This window comes from Rousettus aegyptiacus, unplaced genomic scaffold, assembly GCF_014176215.1.
Source record: "Rousettus aegyptiacus isolate mRouAeg1 unplaced genomic scaffold, mRouAeg1.p scaffold_m13_p_8, whole genome shotgun sequence".
Lineage (NCBI taxonomy): Eukaryota > Metazoa > Chordata > Mammalia > Chiroptera > Pteropodidae > Rousettus > Rousettus aegyptiacus.
The window spans coordinates 20,437,401-20,458,576 of NW_023416311.1; the positions used below are offsets into that span (position 1 = coordinate 20,437,401).

At 32.7% G+C, this 21,176-nt stretch overlaps 1 protein-coding gene across 1 annotated transcript in view; it reads right to left on the reverse strand.

The window, feature by feature from the left end:
* Positions 1–21,176, reverse strand: part of SEPTIN14 (septin 14) — a 99,672-nt gene that overhangs the window by 24,106 nt on the left and 54,390 nt on the right. The window contains exon 6 of the mRNA XM_016138509.2: positions 19,769–19,930. Coding sequence (XP_015993995.2) covers positions 19,769–19,930 — 162 coding nt within the window. The remainder of the gene's footprint in view (positions 1–19,768; positions 19,931–21,176) is intronic.

The following is a 21,176-nucleotide window of genomic DNA, read 5'->3' on the forward strand; positions in this document are numbered from 1 at the left end:
AACAAGAGGCTGAACATCTAAAACTCAACAAATAACACCCAACCTTCACACAAGCATGTTTGAGTGAAGAATCTGTGAATAAGAGCTACCACTGGTCAGAAACACGGGAGTCAGGCTATAGACCAGGAGAAACAAGAAGCTGCCTCTTGCAGCAGAGTTCCCTACAAGAAGCATAGGGAAGAAGGTGCGGCAGGTTCCCTGAAAATCCCTGCCTGAGAGAGCTGTGAGCTCCATGCAGCAGCACTGCCCAGGGATAAGAGGAGAAAACACAGAAGTGGGACTGGCAGAGAAGAAAGAGGTGATTATTACCACTAACGGTTGCAAAACACAAGGCTGAACCACAGCCCCCATCCTCCAACCCAGAAAGCACTTGCTTCCATATCCTCCAAGACCAAACACCACAGAGCCCCAAGGGAATCTGAGCAAATGCGACCAAAATTGTCATTAAACTGACAGGTACAGAGACTAAGAGAAGTGAGCATGACTGAATACTGAGTACTAAAATAACTCCCTTTAAGTTTATGACCTAGAATGGGCAAATGAGACTTTGCCATACTTGTTTCATGTATCTCTACATGTTATAGAATGGAGCTATAATATATATATATTTTTTCTTATATAACCACAATGCTATTGTATTATTGAACAATCATCTGTAAATGTCTGATAGAATTCCCCATCTGGTTCTGGGCTTTTTGATCAATGATTTAATCTTCTTCCTCATTCCATTTTTTCGTGATCTCATCTTGATAAGTTACATATTTCTAGGAATTGATTCATTTTTTTTCTGCAGATTATCCACTTTCTTGGTGACATTTTCTTCGATCTGTATTATAATCCATGTAATTTTTGTGACATCAGTTGTAATATCTCTCTTTTAATTACAGATTTTATTTATTTGAGTCTTCATTCTTTTTTTCATAGTTAATCTAGCTAAGAGCCAGTCAAATTTGTTGATCTTTAAAAAAAAAACCTATGATCTTTGTTGATTCTCCCCAGTTTTATTGAAATAAATCAGACAATTAGTTGTTCATATTTACATGGTATAATTCGATGAGTTTTTTTTCAATTATACTTGGCATACAATAATATATTAGTTTCAGTTGTACAGCACAGTGATTAGAGATCTATACAACTCACAAAGTGGTCACCCCTCTAAATCAGGTAACTCTCTTCCCCCTTAAATATGTATTACAACATGGTTGACTATTTTCCTTATGCTACACTTTATACCTCCATGTCTGTTTTGTAAGTATCCATTTGTACTTCAAATCCCTTTGCCCTTTTTCACCATCCCTCCAAACTCCCCTCCCATCTAGTAGCCCTCAAAATATTCTCTGTGTCTATGAGTTTATTTCAGTTTTTGTTGTTGCCATCGTTTATTTTGTTCTTTAGATTCCACATGTATGTAAAATCATGTCTTTCTCTATCTGACCTACTTCATTCAGCACAATACCCCCTAGGTCCATCGAGGCAGTATCTTTTTCCATTCCTTTCCTTTAAGTCTGTGTGTGTCTTTAAATCGGAAGTGAGTCTCTTGCAGGCAGCATATGTAGGGGTCTTGTTTTCTCATCCGTTCAGCCACTCTATCTTTTGGTTGGAGCACTTAATTCTTTCCATTTGAGGTACTTGTTGATAGGAACGTAGTTATTAGCATTCTTAAATCATGTTTTTGATATATGTTTTTTCTTCTTAAAGAAGTCCCTCCAACATATCCTGTAATACTGGCTTGGTGGTGATGAATTCCTTTAGCTTATTTTTGTCTGGAAAGCTCTTTATCTGTCTTTCGATCCTAAATGATAGCTTTGCTGGGTAAAATATTCTTGACTGTAGATCTTGAATTTCCATCACGTTGAATATTTTGTACCAAACCCTTCTGTCCTGCACAGTTTCTTTGGAGAAATCAGGTGCCAGTCTTATGGGTGCTCCCTTGTAGATAACTAACTGCTTTTCTCTTGCTGCTTTTAAGAATCTCTTTTCGTATTTAACCTTTGTCATTTTAGTTATAATGTGTCTTGGAGTGGGCCTCTCTGAGCTTCCTGGGCTTGTATGTCTATTTCCTTTACCAGGTTAGGGACGCTTTCCATCATTATTTTTTAAATAGCTCTTCAACGTCTTGTTTTCCTTCAGGTACCTCTATGACACAGATATTTTTACATTTAATTATGTCCCATAAGCTCTTTAAATTATTATTATAGTCTTGGCTGCTTTTTTATTGCTGTACTGATTGAGTATCCTTGGCTTCCATTCCCTATATCGGTGTTTCAATCCTCTTCTTCCTCCACTCTGTTGTTACCCTCTAATACACTCTTCATCTCAGATAATATATGCTTCATTTCTGAGTGTTTCCTTTTTATAATTTCCATTTTCCATTTTTATGGTTTTTATCTCTTTGTTAACATTCTCACTGAATTCACCTACACTTCCCCTAAGTTCATTGAGCATCTTTATAACCAGTGTTTTGAACTCTGCATCCGTGAGATTACTTGACTCTATTTTTCCTGGATCTCTATTCTGTTCTTTCATATGATTTCTTCTTCTTTGTCTTCCGAGTTTGGCTGCCTTGCTAAAAAAAACTTATTTTGCTGATCTAGTTGTTTTTTCAACTCCTGAAATTGTTGATATGATTCGTTTCAGATCTCCTTGAGTTTTTCCAGAAGTACCATCCTAAATTCTCTGTCATTTATATCGCATATTACTATTTCTTTAAGCTTATTTTCTGGAGATTTTTCTCTTTCTTTCTCAGCTGCCTTGTCACCTTGGTTGATCATAGTGTTTAAAGGGCTATTTTTCCACCTGGGCATTAATGGAAATACATCTTGCTTCCCTTCCCACCGCCCCCCTCCTGAAAGATTTATTATGTAGAGGTCTCTCTGTAGGCTTTTGCTTAAAAGGTGTTCTTCTTTTGGTTTCTAATAGATGATGTGCAAGCCTCTTGGATCCCCGATTTATATAAAAGCCTTAATAATGTTGTTTTTTCTTATTTTGTGTGTGTTTGAAACCTTTCGTAATAAAACATATTTACTGGCAACCCCCCAAAAAAACATTTACAGAAGAATTAACACCAATGTCTACAATCCTCCTGAAATTTTTACAAATGTATTAAAAAGTAAGAAAATTGATTCCACAAATCAAGCATTAACTTAATGCCAGAGCCAAACAAAGTCACAGGGAAAGGAAAACTGTGGACCAAAATCCCTGATAAATATTGATGCAAAAAATGTAAACAAAATGTAAGAAAACCAAATTCAACAGCATATTAAAGGATTATACACAATGACCAGGTAGTTTTATGCCCAAAATGCAAGGATGATTCATTATATGAAAATCAATTAATGTAATACACCACATTGACAAAATGAAAAACAGAAGGCGCATGATGCATCTCACTTGAGGCATAAAGCATTTGACAAAATGCAACACTCTCATGACAAAAGCACTAAACAAACTAGGATTAGGAGGAAACCATTTCAACATAACAAAGTTAATTTATGAAAAATTTACGATTAACATCATATTCAACAGTGGAAAATGGAAATCTTTCATCTAATATCAAGAACAAGACAAGGATACTTCTTATCATACTTAGTATTCAACATTCAATATAGTACTGGAAGCCTTAGCCAGAGTAATTAAGCAAAAGAAGGAAAGGAAGAAGAAAGAAAAGAAAGGAAAAGAAATGAAAGAAAGAAAGAAAGAAAGAAAGAAAGAAAGAAAGAAAGAAAGAAAGAAAGAAAGAAGAGAAGAAGGAAGGAAAGAAGGAAGGAAGGAAGGAAGGACCAGTAAGTCTAATGCAAGGAAGGAAGGAAGGCACTGGCAGGTAGGGAGTGAGTGAGTTATTGTTATGGGCGTTAGGTTATCCTTCTTACTTCCTTGGCGCGTCCGTCCTTCCGTACTCCTTCGTTCCTTGCCGGCCGTCTTCATTCCTTCCGTATCCTTCCTTCCTTCCTTCCTCCCTCCTCCGCCCAGTCCCCCCCACTAAAAAGAATCATCGGTAAACTCTGCTGAGAGAGGACATGGTTATATATATATATATATATATATATACATGTGCACACACACATATATTTTAATCGAGATACAATTGGCATATAACATTGTATTAGTTTCTCATGTACGACATAATAATTTGACATTTGTTTACATCGTGGAATGATCACTACAATAAATCTAGTTAATATCCATCACCATACATCGTTAACGTTTTTCTTGTGAAGATTTACTCTATTGGCAACATTCCGATACGTTTAAAAAAATTATATTATAATCAACTTGCTATACATTGTATTCCCAGTCTTATTTATTTTATAACTGAAAGTTTGTACCTTTTGATGACCTTCACCCATTTTGTCCACCTCTAACCTCTTACATCTAGTAATAACCAATCTGTTTTCTATGTATGTGAGTGCAGGGTTTTTTTTTTTTTTTAAGAATTCATAGTAAGTGAGATTATACATTACTTCTTCCTCTGGTCTGGCTTATTTCACTTAGTATAATGGCCTCAAGGACTATCCTTCTTGTCACAAATGGCAATATTTCATTATTTATAGCTGAATATTATTCTATTTTATATATATGTAATCTTTTCAAAATTAAATTTATCTTTTCTTCCATTCTATAGGTTGCCTTTTCACTTTGTTGATTTTTTTTCCTACTGTGCAGAAGTTTGTTAGTTTGATCTAGTTTCAATTGTTTGTTTGTGCTTTAGATGACAAGTCTCCCCCCAAAAAATCACTGACTGATGTCAAGGAAATTACTGCCAGTATTTTCTTCTAGAATTTTATGCTCCAGGTCTTACATTCAAGTCTTTAATCCATTTTGAGTTAATTTTTGTGTATTGTGTAAGATAGTGATCTAGTTTCATTTTTTTTGTGTGTATGTAGCTGTCCAATTTTCCCGAAATCAATTTATAAAAGAGACTATCTCTTCCCCATTGTATAGTTTTAGCTCCTTTGTGTTAAATTGATTAAGTATGTATGTGTGAGTTTATATCTGACCTTTGTTTTGGTTACACTAATCTCTGTGTTTGTTTTTTATGCCAAAACCATACATTTTGATTACAAAAACTTTGTAATATTGTTTGAAATCAGGAAGCATAATAAATACAACTTTGTTTTTCTTCTTCAAGATTGCTTTGGCAATTTAGGGTCTTTGTGGCTCCACTGAATTTTAGGATTTTTTTCACTATTTCTTCAACATATGGTGCTGGAAAAATGATCAATAGGCAATAGAATAAAATTGGTCTCTTATCTCATAACATATAAAAATTAACTTGGTCAATTAAAGACCTCAACATAAAACCCAAAATGATAAAACTGCTAGAATAAAACTAAGAGGTGGATTTGGCAAGGATTTCATGGATGAGACACCAAAAGCACAGGCAACAAAGGCAAAACAGACAAATGAAACTACGTCAAACTTAAAAATGTCTGTGCATCAAAGTACATACTCAATGGAGTTAAAAGGCAAGATTTGTAATGGAATATAATATTTTCATGCCAAATCAGATAAGGGGTTAATATCCAGAATATATAAGTAACTCCTATAACTCAATAAAGTGAATAAACAAATTTAAAAATGGCAAAACACTTGAATAGACATTTCTCCCAAGATGAATACAAATGGCTAAGAAGCATATGAAAATATTTTCAACACCATTAACCATCAGATAAATACAAATCAAAACCAATATAAGATATTATCTCACACTCATTAAGGTGGCTTCTATTTTTTAAAAAAGACAATGCCAAGTGTTGGTAAAGATGTAAAAACATTGAAACCTTTCTGAACTCTTGGTGGAACTGTAAAACAATGCAACCATTATAGAAAAAAGTATGGTTGTTTTCAAAATTAAAAATGAAATTGTCATATGACCCAACAATTCTCCTTCAGAATATATCCTAAAGTACTGAAAGCAGAATATCTGAGAGATATTTAAACACTCATACTAATTGTGTCATATTTATAATAGCCAAGAGGTGGAAGCAATCTATATGAATATATATATATATATATTGATTTGTCCATCAACAAATTAATATATATATTCATATAGTCTTAAAAAAATGAAATTCTGTCAAACACTAAAACATGGATGAACCTTGAAAACATTACGCTAAGTGAAATAAACTAGCCACAAAAAGACAAATAATATATAATTCCACTTTCATGAGATATCCAAGACAGTTAAATTCATAGAAAAAAGAAAGAGAGAGAGAGACAGAGAGAGAGAGAGAGAGAGCGAGAGAGAGAGAGAGAGAAAGAAAGAAAGAAAGAAAGAAAGAAAGAAAGAAAGAAAGAAAGAAAGAAAGAAAGAAAGAAAGAAAGGTAGGTGATTGTCACAGCCTGTGACAAGTTGTTGGTAATGAGCATGCAATACTAAAATGTTGAACACCAATGATATCAGTTGAACAACAATGATAATATATTCAACATAAAATAACCTGAAAGAATAGAAAAGTATGCTCAGATCATAGTAGAATAAAACTAGAAATCAATAACAAAAAATAGGTGCAAAACGTGAAGATAAAACTACACACTTCTAGAGTGGGTAGTAAATGCTGCACTTACCTACTGTCATGACTACATAAAAATTACAAAGAAGTTATAAAACAGTCAACCTGGAGAACCATTTAAAGATAGCTGTACAGACTCTTATTACCAAGAATATAAAGAAGTCCCATTTAGAGTTGTAGGAGAATCAGAAACAAAATGGGTTGCTTCTACATCTACATGTTGTGGTTGAGAATTGGAAGGCATCTCAGTTGCAGAGGTCACCTCTGAGGAGCAAGGGATCCCAATCCTACACTGGGCTCCCCAGCCTAGGGCTCCAGTGGCCAGAAAAAGAGTTCCAACATCTGCTTGTGAAAATCAATGGGGATTCTGTCAGGATGAGACAGAGGGCTGTTGGAAACACAGATATCATCTCAAAGAGTCCACAAAGACTTACTCGCTCACAAACACTCACCCTAAGCTTCAGCAAAGGGACACCTGCTCAAAATGTATCAGAGTCATAAGTGGAGAAACTTAATTGTATGGCTTCAGGGCAAGGACTGGAGGGATAGCCACCACTGTTCCTGTGTTGAGCCCTCCTCCTACACAGTTGGCCCACAGTGCTACTTTTCTGTGTTGAGCCCTTACCTCACACAGGATGCAGGCACAAACAAGTGGAAAATATGAATTTGCAATTAACTGGTAAAATAGCTCTTCCCACCTTGGTGACTCTCTGAGACCATTCTACCAAACTCACACACTGCCAGAGGCCTTTATAGCTGCTATGCCTCATGGGAAGCTAGCTTTCACCCATGCTGCAGACTTTCTTAAAATCTTTCCAAGGCCTACAAGACAAAAGCAGGTAGTAGCTGGCCTCTGCATGCCTTGTACTTCTTGCTGAGCAGTCCCAGGCCTGGTACTGCTGCCAAATCTTATTTGCATTAACCTGGTAAACACCACTCATCTCATCTTGGTGACTACTTGAGACCCCACCCTACCAAATTCACACACTGCCAGAGACTCTTTTAGCTGCTGTGCCTATGGGAAGCCAGAATCCATCTGAACTGCAGACTTTCTTAAAAATTTTCTAAGGTCTGCAGGCCATGAGCAAGTGGGAGCTGCCCTCAGTGTGCCCTGTACTCCTTGCTCAGTGATCCCAGGTCCAGCACTGGTGGTAGCCAGTCTCACATTGCAGCATGTCTTCTCCTACACATCTGGAGCTAAAAACCACAGATCATTTTGTAGCTCCCACTGGGATGTGCATAAGCAGCAACTGAGCTTGGCCTACACCAGAGCCTCTCCTAAAGGGCCCTGAAACTAAAACACCTGAAGGCTGGCTTCAGAACACAACAGAGCACCAACATTTAAATCCACAAATGGCAAACCCAGAGGATGGTATTGACAAATACCAGGACTTAATTAATTGAATCTCACTCTAGGAGTTCAGTCCCCACAAAGCAGCTTGTTTGCTGTGGTCATGGCCAGTCCTCAAAGCCAGTCAGCCTGAGGGCCAACCACATACATTGACATTTCACCAGCAATCAAGACTTAAATAAAATAAGAGAGCACACACAACCCACACAAGGGGCACTCCTGAAGCACCTGCTTAGTTGACATGGACGATGGCAACACTAAGCCCCACAAAACAACTACTATATAAGGTCAATCTTCGAAGGCCAGTCCAGGTAGCAGATCTACCTATACATACAGACAAACACAAAGAGGCAGACAAAATGAGGAGACCAACAAACATGTTCAAAACAAAAGAACAAGACAAACTCCAGGAAAAAAAATTAAACGAAATGAAAGCAAGCAATCTACTAGATATAGAGGTCAAAACAATGATTATAAGGACATTCAACAAACTTAGGAGAAGAATAGATCAATTCAGTGAGAATTTTGAGAAAGAGATAGTAAACATAAAAAAAACAAAACCATAATATGTTGAACCATCCTTGTGTCCCTGGAATGAATCCCATTTGACTGCACTATACAATCTTTTTAATGTATTTGTGTATTTGATTTACTAGTATTTTGTTTAAAACTATAGTATCTGTATTTCTCAGAGATATCGATCTGTAGTTTTCTGATTTTTATTATTCTTACAAAGTTTTGGTATCAAAGTAATGCTGGCCTTATAAAATGAATTAGGAACTATTGTCTCTTCTTTAATTTTTTGGATGAGTTTGAGAAGGACAGTATTAAATAATCTTTGAATGTTTGGTAGAATTCACTAGTAAAGCCATTCAGTTCTGGAAACAAATTAATCAATGTGATACATCACATAAACAAAATAAAAGATAAAAATCATATGATTATGTCAACAGATGCTGAAAAAGCATTTGACATGATACAACATTCATTTATGATTATAACACTTAATAAAATGTGTATAAAAGGAAAGTACCTCAACATAATAAAGGCCATATACAAAAACCCTCAGCTAATATCATACTTAATGGTGAAAAATTGAAAGTATTTTATCTGAGATCAGGAACAAAACAAGGATGTCTGCTCTCACCGCTCTTACTCAATATAGTTTTGGAAGTCCTAGCTAGAGAAATCAGGCAAGAGACAGATATAAAAGGCATCCAAATTAGGAATGCAAAGGTCAAATTATCACTTTATGTAGATGACACAAATCTCTGCATAGAAAAGCCTAAAGACTCCACCAAAAAACTATTAGGAATAGACACAAATACAGTAAAATTGCAGAATACGAAATCGATGTTCAAAAATCCATTGCATTCCTATACACTAACAATGAAGTTTCAGGAAATGAAATAAAAAGACAATTCTTATTACATTGCAACATAATGAATAAAATACCTAAGAATAAATTTAACAAAGCATGTGAAGACCTGCTGAAAAATATAAGATATTAATAAAAGAAATTGAAGAAGACACAAAGAAATATAAAGATATTCCACATTCACGGATTGGAACAATCAACAGTTAAAATGGCCATATTACACATATACAATAACATATTACTCAGTCATTTAGAAATCTTACCATTTGCAACACATGGATGGACCTTGAGGGTGTTATGCTACGTAAGACACAGAAAGTCAGATACAGAAAAACAAATACCATATAATTTCACTTATATATGGAATCTAAGAAACAAAATAAATAAGCAAACAAGAACTGACTCATAGATACAGAAAACGAACTGATGATTGCCACAGGTGGTTTGGGAGGTTCAGTGAAAAAGGTGAAGGGATTAAGAAGTACAATTTGGTCGTTACAAAATAGTCAGGGGGATGTAAAGTATATCATAAGTAATATAGTCAAGAAAATTGTAATAGCTATGTACAATGCCAGATGGGTACTAGACTAATTGAGGGAATCAGTTCATAAATTATATAGATGTCTAACTACCATGCTGTACATCTGAAACTAATATAAAATAATATTGACTATCAACTGTAATTGAAAAAAAATAAAAGAGAGATAAAAATGTTTCCAGACAAATGAAAATGGAGGGAGTTTATTACCATTATATCTACCTTACCTTAAAAGTTATTGAGTTCTTGAAATTAAAATAAAAACGTGCTAAACAACTTGAGAGCCAATAGTGTATAAATCTTTCCACTAGAGGTAACTATAAAGACAGAGTATTGTAATGCTGCAATGTTAGCACATAAATCACTTTTTACACTAATGTATAGTTTATTTATATTTTTAAATTAAATTTATAGCGGTGACATTGGTTAATAAAACATATAGCTTCCAAGTGTACAATTCAGTAATACATCATATTTATATTGCATTGTGTGTTCAATACCCAAAGTTAAATTTTTTTCTGTCACCATATTTTTGACCCTTTTACCTCCCCTTTCTCCACTTCACTCTGGTAACCACTAAACTGTTTTCCATGTCCACAATTCTCAGTTTGTTTGCAACATTTGTTAGTTGTTTTTAGTTATATATCCCACATGTGAGTGAGATCATATGATTCTCAACTTTTTTTCTGACATATTTCACTTAGCACATCTCAAGATCCATCCATGTTGTCGAAAATAGCAATATTTTATTTTTTGTAATATTCTGTTATAATTTAAAAGATAAAAATATAACTATAACTACAGAAATTTGTTAATTGAAACATCATATACAAAGAAGTAGAGTTACTGTATACCAATTACATAGAGTGAAATGTAGAGTTACTGTATATGATTGAAATTGTTTTTAGCATAAAGCAGACTTTCATAAATATAAAATGTTTGATGTAATCCCTATGGAAATGATAATTCACAAAGGTAAAGTAGATGAATAAAAGATAAGTCGAAAATATTCAAAGCACATCATCACAAAAGAAATTAAGTCACAAATAAAGGCAAGAGAAGAGCTAGAAACAAGATAACCTACTACAAAAGAGATAGTAAATTAAACTTGCAAAAGTTAGAAGAATAAGTCATTACTTATCAATTAAATCAAGTGTAAAGTGACTAAACTCTCAAATCAAAGACACAGAGAGGCTGAATGGATAAACAAAAGACTCTACAATAGGCTGTCAAGAGACTAAATTTAGGTTTAAAGACACACATAGGTTTCAAGTGATGATGGAGGAAGATATTCCATACAAACTGTAACCCAAGAAACAGGAATGGTTATACTTTTATCAGACAAAATAAAAGTAAAGTCAAAAACTGTTACAAGAGATAAAGAAAGTAATTATATAATAATGAAGTGTCAAATCCATAGAAATACATAATAATTATAAATATATTTATTACCAACATCAAAGTTCCTAAGTATAAAAGGCAATCACTGACCGGTCTGAAGGGAGAAATAGATAGAAATTTAATAATAGTGAGAATCTTCACTATTCCACTTTTCAAATGACTTAAACATGAAATCAATAGGGAAACAGCAGAACTGAACAGACAATACTATAGAGCAAATGAACCTAAAAGATATATACAAAATATTCCAAATCACATCAGATCATTCATTCTTCTCAAGTGTAAATCAAATATTCTCTAACATAAATCATATTAGGTCACAAAACAGGTCTTAACAAATTTAAGAATATTGAAATCATTTCGAGTATCTTCTCTTATCTGAATGGAATAAAACTAGAAATATTAATAGAAATGGGAAATTTTACAAATACTTCAAAATTAAAAAACATTCTTTAACAATTATTGGGTTAAAGAAAAAAATTAAAGAGGCAATTAGAATATATCTCAAGACAAAAGGAAAAAGATCTCAGCATATCAAAACATATGGATGCAACAAAAATAGTACTCACAGAGAATTTATAGCAATAAACTACATTTTAAAAAATGAGAGAAACCTCAAATAAATAAGCTAACTTTATATTTCAAGGAGCTAGAGGGAAAGAGCCCAAACTAAAACTAAAATTAGGAGAAGGAAGGAAATAAAAATGATTGCAGCAGAAATAAATTAGTGATTAGAAAAATAAGTTTAAAAACAGAGTTGACTTTTGGACAAGATAATCAAAATCAATAAATCTTTTGCTTTATTTTTTTTAAAAGAGAGAAAATTCAAATAAGTAAAATCAGAAATTTAAGAGGAGACATTACAAGAGATCCCACAGACATTAAAAGTGTCATAAGGGATTATTATGAACATTATACTTTAACAAATTGGACAACCTAAAAGAAATAAAAATTCCTAGAAACATACAACTTACCCAGAATAAATCAAGAAGTAATAGAAAATCTGAGCAGACCGATAATTAAAAAGGAGATTAAAGAAATATATATATATATATATATATATAATTAAAAAGGAGATTTTGTTTGGATGAATTCAACCAAACAAAATACTGGCAAACCAAATGCAACAGTACATGATCAAGTAGTATTTATCCTTGGGATGCAAGAATGGTTCAGTATACACAAATCAATCAATGTGATACACCACATTAACAGAATAAAAAGTAAAAATCACATGGCTGATCACCCTGATAAATGCAGAAAAAGCTTGGCACAATTCAATGTTCTTTTATATAAAACCCTCAATAAATTAGAGATAGAAGAAAACTACTTAAATGTAATAAAGATCATTTATGAAAACTCTAAGACTATCATCCTCAAGGGTGAAAAGATAAAAGCTTTCCCTCTAATATCCAAAACAAGGCAAAGATGCCCACTTTTATTTATCCTATTTAACATATCACTAGAAGTCTTAGAACAATTAGGCAAGAAAGAAAATCTTTCAAATCAGAAAGGAAGAAGTAAAATTATCTCTGTTTAAAAATGACATATTATACATAGAAAACCTTAAAGATTCCACAAAATATTTTTTAGAATAAGCAAATGCTGTAAAGTAGCAGGATTCTAAATTGACATAAAAAATTTAGTTGCATTTCTATGCACTCACAAAAACCTGTCTGAAAAGGTAATTAAGAAAGTAATTCTATTTACAAAAAATTTTTTTTTATTTTTTTGTTTGTTGATGTGTGTTTTTCTTTCCTTGAAGTGTTTTAGCCTGCTGTATTATAAAAAAAAAAATGCTGGCCTCATAGACATGTTCCTTTTTCTTCAGTTATTTTATTATTAAATTTATCAGAGAAACATTGGTGATTAAAATTATATAGGTTCCAAGTGTACAATTCAATAATAAATCATCTGTTTTTTGAGTCAATTTTGGTGTGTGTTGACAAATAGCAATCTACTTTCATTCTTTTGCATGTAGCTTTCCTATTTTTCCAGCACCATTTATTGAAAAGGCTTTCTTTCCTCTATCGTATATTTTTGGCTCCTTTGTCAAAAATTATTTGTCAACATATATGTGGGTTTATTTCTGGATTCTCAATCTTGCTTCATTGATTCATGTGTCTGTTTTTCTACCAATATCATGCTGTTTTGATTTTTGTCACTTTGTAGTATAAGTAGAAGTCAGGCAGAGTGATCCCTCTGACCTTGTTCTTTTTTATCAGGATTCCTTGGGCTATTTGGGGTCTTTTGTGATTCCATGTAAATCTGATGTTTTTTTGTTCTATTTCTTTAGAAAAATGCCATTGGTATTTTATGAATATTACACTAAATCTATATATTGCTTTGGGTAATTCTCTTAAGTTTTTAAAAAGTTTGTTTTTAATTCTTTTTTATTTTTTATTTAAATTTTTTGAATTTTTTCAATTAAATTTACTGGAGTGACATTGATTAACAAAATTATATAAATTTCAAATGTACAACTCAATAATACATTATATGTATATTGCATTGTGTGTTCACCTTTCAAAATCAAACTTTCTTTCATCAACATATATTTGACTCCCTTTACCCTTATCTATGTCCTCACTACTCCTTCCCTCTGATAACCACTAAACTGTTATCTGTGTCCATGATACTGTTTGTTTGTCTTGTTCTTTTGTTGCTTTAAGTTTTATACCCTACATAAGAGTGAAATAATATGATTCTCAACTTTTATTTTTGACTTTTGCTTAGCATATCTAAAGATTCATCCATGTTGTCATGATTGACCATAATGTCATTAATAAACTAAAATCATTACTCCATTAGTTCATTTATTTTCCCCTTCTTTAATCCCCTCCATCACTTCCACTCCTGACCTATGGATGTTTACATCTCTCCTTAAGAACTGGATCTCTGAAGATGGGGTGTCTCCTCTCACACACTCGTGGTGCTGCACCCAGGGCCTGGCGTCCCCTGGGTATGGTCTGTGGCTCCATCTGAGGCATGAACCCAGATCTTTCTGTGTGTAAAGCAGACTTGCTAACCACTACACCATGGAGCCACCCTTCAATTATTTTTTTAATTCAACAAATATTTAATGAGCACTAACTATGTTTCAGGCACTTTTCTAGGCACTAGGAATACAAAGGTATCCGAGAAAAGAAATAACTAACTTGCCCTCACTGAGTACACATTTTCAATGGGAATGATAGACAATATATACATAACTAACAGATATATAATCTAAGGTCAGAAAGTGAAAAATTATATAAAGAAAAATAATGGGCTGCTATTTTAGATAAAATGGCATGATGGTTAATTTTATGTGCCAACTTGACTTGGTCATGGGGTGTCCAGATATTTGGTTAAGAAAAGAGAGGATGTTTGCCATAAAACCAATGCAATTAAATGTTATATTGAGGAAACTGGTTTCAAGGATATAAAAGTTCTGTTGATTGTATTTGCAACTTTTCTGTACATTTTAATTCTTAAAAAATAAATTATTAGGAATAAATTTAATTAAGGAGATGAAAGATTTTTACAGTGAAACTATAAAATACTGAGAAAAAAATTAAAAGGCAAAAATCAATAGAACATCCCATGTTCATGGATCGAAAAAATTAACATAATAAAATATTCATACTTTCCGAAGTTTTCTACAGATTTAATGCAAACTCTATTAAATCTCAATGGAATTTTTCACAGAAATTGAAAAAAAACAATCTTAAAATTCATTAGGAATTACAAAACTCAATAATTGAACGCCCAAAGAAATATTACAAAAAACAAAACTTGGAAGTATCACATTCTTGAAATTCAAACCATGTTACAAAGATAAAAAATTCAAAACAGTATGGCATTGGGATAAGAAAAGAAATAACGAATAATGGTAAGAATAGAGAACCCAAAAATAAACTCACACAAATACAGCCATCTAATCTTTGACAGAAAGTCAGGAATACACAATGGGGAAAAGACACTCTCTTCAATAAATGTTGCTGGGAAAGTTGGATATCCATATACGAAAGAATGATTTTGGATCTTTATATCATACCATTTACAATGAGCGACTTTAAATGTATTAAAATCAAATTTAAAAGCTGTAACAATAAAACTTTTAGATAAAAACAAAAAGAAAAAATTTTAGACATTTGACTGGCTGATTATTTCTTGGATATGACACGAAAAACATAGGTAACCAAAGCAAAAATAGTGGGACTAAATCAAACTAAAAAGCTTTTATTTAACAAAGGAAATACTTAACAAATGAAAAGACAATTGGTAGTAAATATAGGCAAACAACATATCTGATAAAGAATAAATATCCAAAACATATAAGAAACTCCTACACTTCAATAGCAAGAAGACAAATAACCAATGTAAAATGGGCAAAGGATTTGAATAAATATTTCTTCATGAATTACATACAAATGGCTAACAGGTACATGAAAAGGTGTTCAACATTACAAATCATCAAGAAAATGCAAATCAAAACCCTAGTGATATAGCAACTGACATATCTTAAGGTAATTATTATGAAAAAAACAGAAATTGACGTTAAGGATATGGAGAAAAATAAATTTTGTGCTTTGTTGGTTGGAATGTAAATCAGGATGATAGTATGCAAGTTTTTCAAAAAACTAAAAATAAATAAAATTTTCATTTGATCCAGTAGTCTCTCTTCTGGGTATCCAAAACAATTGATTTCTGGTGCAAAGACATATCTGCACTTTTATGTTCATTGCTGCATTACTCAAAATAGTCAAGATGGAAGAACAACTTAAGTGTTCATATGGATGAGTAGATTTTAAAATGTGATATGTACATGCAATTTAATATTGCTAACTCTTTTATAAAAAGGGAAATTTCCCATGAGGAAAAACATGATTGGAAAACATTGCACTAAATGAAATAAACAAAATGCGAAAACACAAATACTATATGTGAAGAACATAAAATTATCTAACACGTAAAAATAAAATCAGACTTGAAAAGGAAACATGGTGGAGAGACAACCCCAGATCTCTCCCCTTGAAACAACACTAAGCTGAATATCTAAAACTTGAGAAAAGAACACCCAAACTACACACCAGCACATCTGAGCATGGGATATGCACATAAGAGCTACCACAGGTCAAACCCTGGGTGTCGGGCAGTGGACTGGAAGAAATAAAGAAGCTGACTCTCATAGCACAGGGAAATCCCTGTAGGGGGAGGGGGAGGGGAGAAGGAGTGAAGAGTTTCCTGATTAGCCAAGCCTGGGACAGTTATGAGTTCCATGCAGCCAGTGGCAGGGCTCAATCATCTGGGCAGAAAGCAAGGAAGCAGAAGGCAGAGACATAACAGTTGATTTTTACTGGCCCCAGTTGCAAAACTGAGGCTGAGCTGTTGTCCCCAAACCCCAGTGCAGATGTCCCCTACCCCCATATGCTCCAAAATCAAACACCACGGAGCCCCATGGGAATATGAACAAATGCTGCTGAGACTGTTGCTAACACTTACAGGGACTGAAACTGAGGGTAGAGAGCATGATTAAATATCCACAAGAAAATAAAGGTATTATATATCTCTGTCATGAACACAGCAAGAATCTTAAGATACTAGCGAAACAAAAACAGCAACATATTAAAAAGATTATACACCACGATCAAGTGGGCTTCATCCCAGGGGCATAAGGATGGTTCAACATATGCAAATTTATTAATATGATACATCACATAAATAAAGTAAAAAACAAGAATCATATGATCATATCAATAGATACAGAAAATGCCTTAGACAAGAAAAGCATTTATTCGTGATCAAACACGTAACAAAATCAGTATAGAAGGAAAGTACTTAACATACTAAAGGCCATCTTTGACAAACTCTCAGCCAACACTATATTTAACAGTTAAAAACTAATAACATTCCCTTTAAGGTCAGGAACAAGGTGAGGCTGTCCACTATCACAATTCTTATTCAGTATAACACTGGAGGTCCTAGTGAGTGCAATAAGACAAGAGAAAGATATAAAAGGCATCCAAATAGGAAAGGAAGAAGTCAAACTGTCACCATTTGTGAATGACATGATTCTCTAAATAGAAAACCCTAAAGACTCCACAAGAACACTACTAGAAACAATAAACAAATACAGTAAAGTCTCTGGATATAAAATCAATGTTGAAAAATCCATAGTGTTCCTATGCTCTAATAATGGAGTGTCAGAAAAAGAAGGGGGGAAAATAATTCCTTTCCTAATTGCAACAAAAAAAAAATAAAATACTTAGGAATAAATTTAACTAAACATGTGAAGAAACTATATAATGAAAACTACAAGACCCTATTTAAAGAAATCAAAAAAGATACAAAGAAATAGAAAGATATTCTGTGTTCTAGGATTGGAAGAATAGACACAGTTAAAATTATCATGTTACCTAAATCATTGTACGGATTTAATGCAATCCCCATCAATATCCCATTGGCTTTTTAAAAAAAGAAATAGAATAAAAAATCATCAGATTTGTATGGAAATACAAAAGATCCCAAATTGCCAAAGTCATCCTGAGAAAAAAGAACGAGGCTGGAGGCATCACTCTTCCTGACTTCAAATTATACCACAAAGCAACAGTAATCAAAACGGCATGATATTGGCAGCAAAACAGACACAAGGACCAGTGGAATAGAATTGAGTTTCCAGAAGTAAACATATATTTATAAGGGCAAATAATTTTCAACAAAAAAAAGCCAAAAACATGCAGTGGAGAAAGTAAAGCCTCTTCGATAAATGGTGCTGGGAATACTGGAAGGCCACCTACAAAAGAATGAAACTAGACTGTTGTCTATTACCACACACCAAAATTAACTTGAAATAGATTAAGGACCTAAATATAAGACCTGAAACAATAAGAGTTATTTTTCAGTCAAAAAAAAAGACAAATAAATTCAATGAACACGTGAATACACTATACCTAGGGATAAAAAGAAGTAAAGGAAAATATGATGATAATATTGCATATAACATAAAATATTAATAAAGAAATAGAAATTATTAATAAGATCAAATTGGAATTCTGTGTCTGAAAAGTACAATGGCTGTCTACAGCCATCCCACTCTGAACGTACAGAATCTTGTCTGAAAAGTACAATGACTAATAATAAGAAAATTGGGACTGTGTCTCCAAAATTGATTTGAACTGGCAGAGGAAAGAATAAATGAATATGAAGATAGAGATTATGCAAGGAAAGAAAAAAAAAACAAGAGAAAATTGAAGAAAGACTCAGAAATGTGAGGTTGAGACTCAGACAAATGTAGGGTACCATTAAGTGCACCAACATGCATGTAATGGGAATACCAAAGAGAGACGAAAGAACAGAAGAAATACTCAAAGAAATGGTTATGGAGAATTTGCAGATTTATTGAAAAACAATAACCAATGCACCTAAGAAACTCAACCAAGATAAATGCAAGGCGATTCACCAATGGACACATCATTGTAAATATGTAAATTCTCTACAACAGAAAAAACTCATTAATTACTAGGAAATCCCAATAAGATTGTTATTTGACTTCTCAACAGAAATGTGGAGACCAGTAAGCCATGAGATAATGCATCGAAGTGTCCAAGAAATAGAACTTTGCCAACCAGGAATCCTAGATACAAAGTTTCTTTTGCAAGATGAAGAGTTCTGTGGATAGATGTAGATCATGGTAGCACAATGTAAATCTATAATGCCACTCAACTGTACACGTTAAAATGTTTAAGATGGTGAATTTTATATTATGTTTATTTTGCTATAAATTTTAAAACTTTTAGAACAAGACATAAGTAAATCTTTATTACCTTGGATTTGGCAAAATATTCTTAGATATGACACCAAAAACATGAGCAAAAAAAAAAAAAGATAAATTAGACTTCATAAAAATTCAAATCTTTTGTGTTTCAATGGACACCAAAAAAAGTTAAAACATGACTAACAAATTGAAAGAAAATATTTGCAAATCCTATATTGTATAAGAAATTTTTATCCAGAATATATAAAGAACTCAATAACAAAAAGACAAAAGCACAATTTAGAAATGGGTAAAAGATCTAAGTAAATGTATCTCCTGGGAAGATATACTAATAGACAATGAGCATATGAAAAGACAAAATATTGTATAATTCAATTCATATAATATGTCCAGAACCAAGAAATCTACAATGAAAGAAATTGATTAGAGTTGATGGAAAGGAGGGCTCACAGGTAGTAGAGGGAGGGAGAGAGCTAATGGTATAGGATTTATTTTTGAGATGATAAAAATGTTCTAAAATTGATCGTGGTGGTGGTTGTGCACATCTGTGAATAAACTAAAAATTATTGAATTGTATACTTTAATAGGTGAACCATAAGCATGTCAACTATATCTCAATAAATGTTAAAAATAGAATTAATTATCAGTGAATATTTTTTAAAATAAGAAAATGAAACATTTTTTTCACAGTAGTTTTTGGGAAAAAACACCTAATTTATAGTTTTTTTTGTCAGAAACAAGTGACAATATATTACTAATATTATTTAGAGATTATATTGATTCCCACATATAAAACAGAATTGATACTCAATAGTTAGAAGCTTACATTCATTGAGGAGTTCACTTGAGTGGTAGTTTCATCATCTGTTGGAAACTGGTATATCTGGATGCCATGAGTAACCAATTCATTCATTATCTTACACTTAAATTTCTGTAAATCATTTTTAGAAATTGTATCTGCTTTGGCAATCAGTGGTATAATATTCACCTATTAAGAAGAAAAAAATCTTACCGTCGAGGATTAGTTGTTAATCTTAGAATTTTTATACTTGAAATCTCACACTCTCTCACAACAAATATTTGTGACTAATCACTGACTATTGTGTCATCCTCACAAAATTGTTTTCCAAAATACTCAGTACTTTTGAAAATAAATTTATCATAGCTCAGGTTTAGAAGTCTTAATTTTTGTTCATTTCTCAAACTTTCTTACACTTTTAACACATCAGGAATTAGTAAACATAAGCAGTAGGATGATGAAATCTATTTAATTCTTTATCAATTTATTTTATTTATTATTTAATTGAGTGCTTATAAAGGCAGAAGAAGGCTTTTATCAAAATTATAAAACAATTTTTCCTTCATTCATTTGTATCATCGTCTCCATAAACCCATCTTAATCAACATTTCAACATATCATTGCTCTACCTATATGTCTTTGCAGAGACATTTGTTTGTTTTCCAAAGACCACCTAGAAACAATAGACTTTTTGTTACCATACTCTAAAAGCTGAATGTATGTATGTGTGTGTATAGCAGCTTGCTCAAAATATGTTAATTTGTAATTTGTAAAATGGAATTATTTACATATAGCATATTTGAGGGTGAAATTATTTATATTTTCTTTCTAGTTCTAAAATATAATCATTTTGTTCTCCATGCATTTACATCTTAACAATTAAATTCTGTAGAAAATAATAATACGCAAAATTCTAAAATGTTTTATTACTGTCACAAAGTACATTTAAAAAATCCTTGTTCAAATCTAAGGCTTTAATATTGTAACATAGATGCTTAAAGTTGTGAGTAATTGTATAATTTTAAATAATAGCTTCCACAGTAGAAAGCAGACAGCTACTAAGATACATCCAAGTCTAACATAAATTTTTGGGGTTGTATTGGTGAGAAAGCTGGGAAAAGATACCCTCCCATGATAGTAAATCATTAACACATAAAAAATAAAAACTTTCCATGTTAATCATTCCTCAGGTGTTCAGATTTGAGGAACAAAAGACACTCACTGAAGAAATAGCTGAACAACCTGGAACAGAAGACAACAGACATGTATGAATCCTTGCCAATCTCTTTAGGTTCTGATACTTGCCAAAATTAGCAATTTCCTATATCTGGAAATTGTTTAATGATTACCAATACCCTTAAAACTAAAGATACAACTGTGTGTTCCTGATTATTGAATATAATACAAATTGAGAAATTAAAGTAGCCTTCAATTT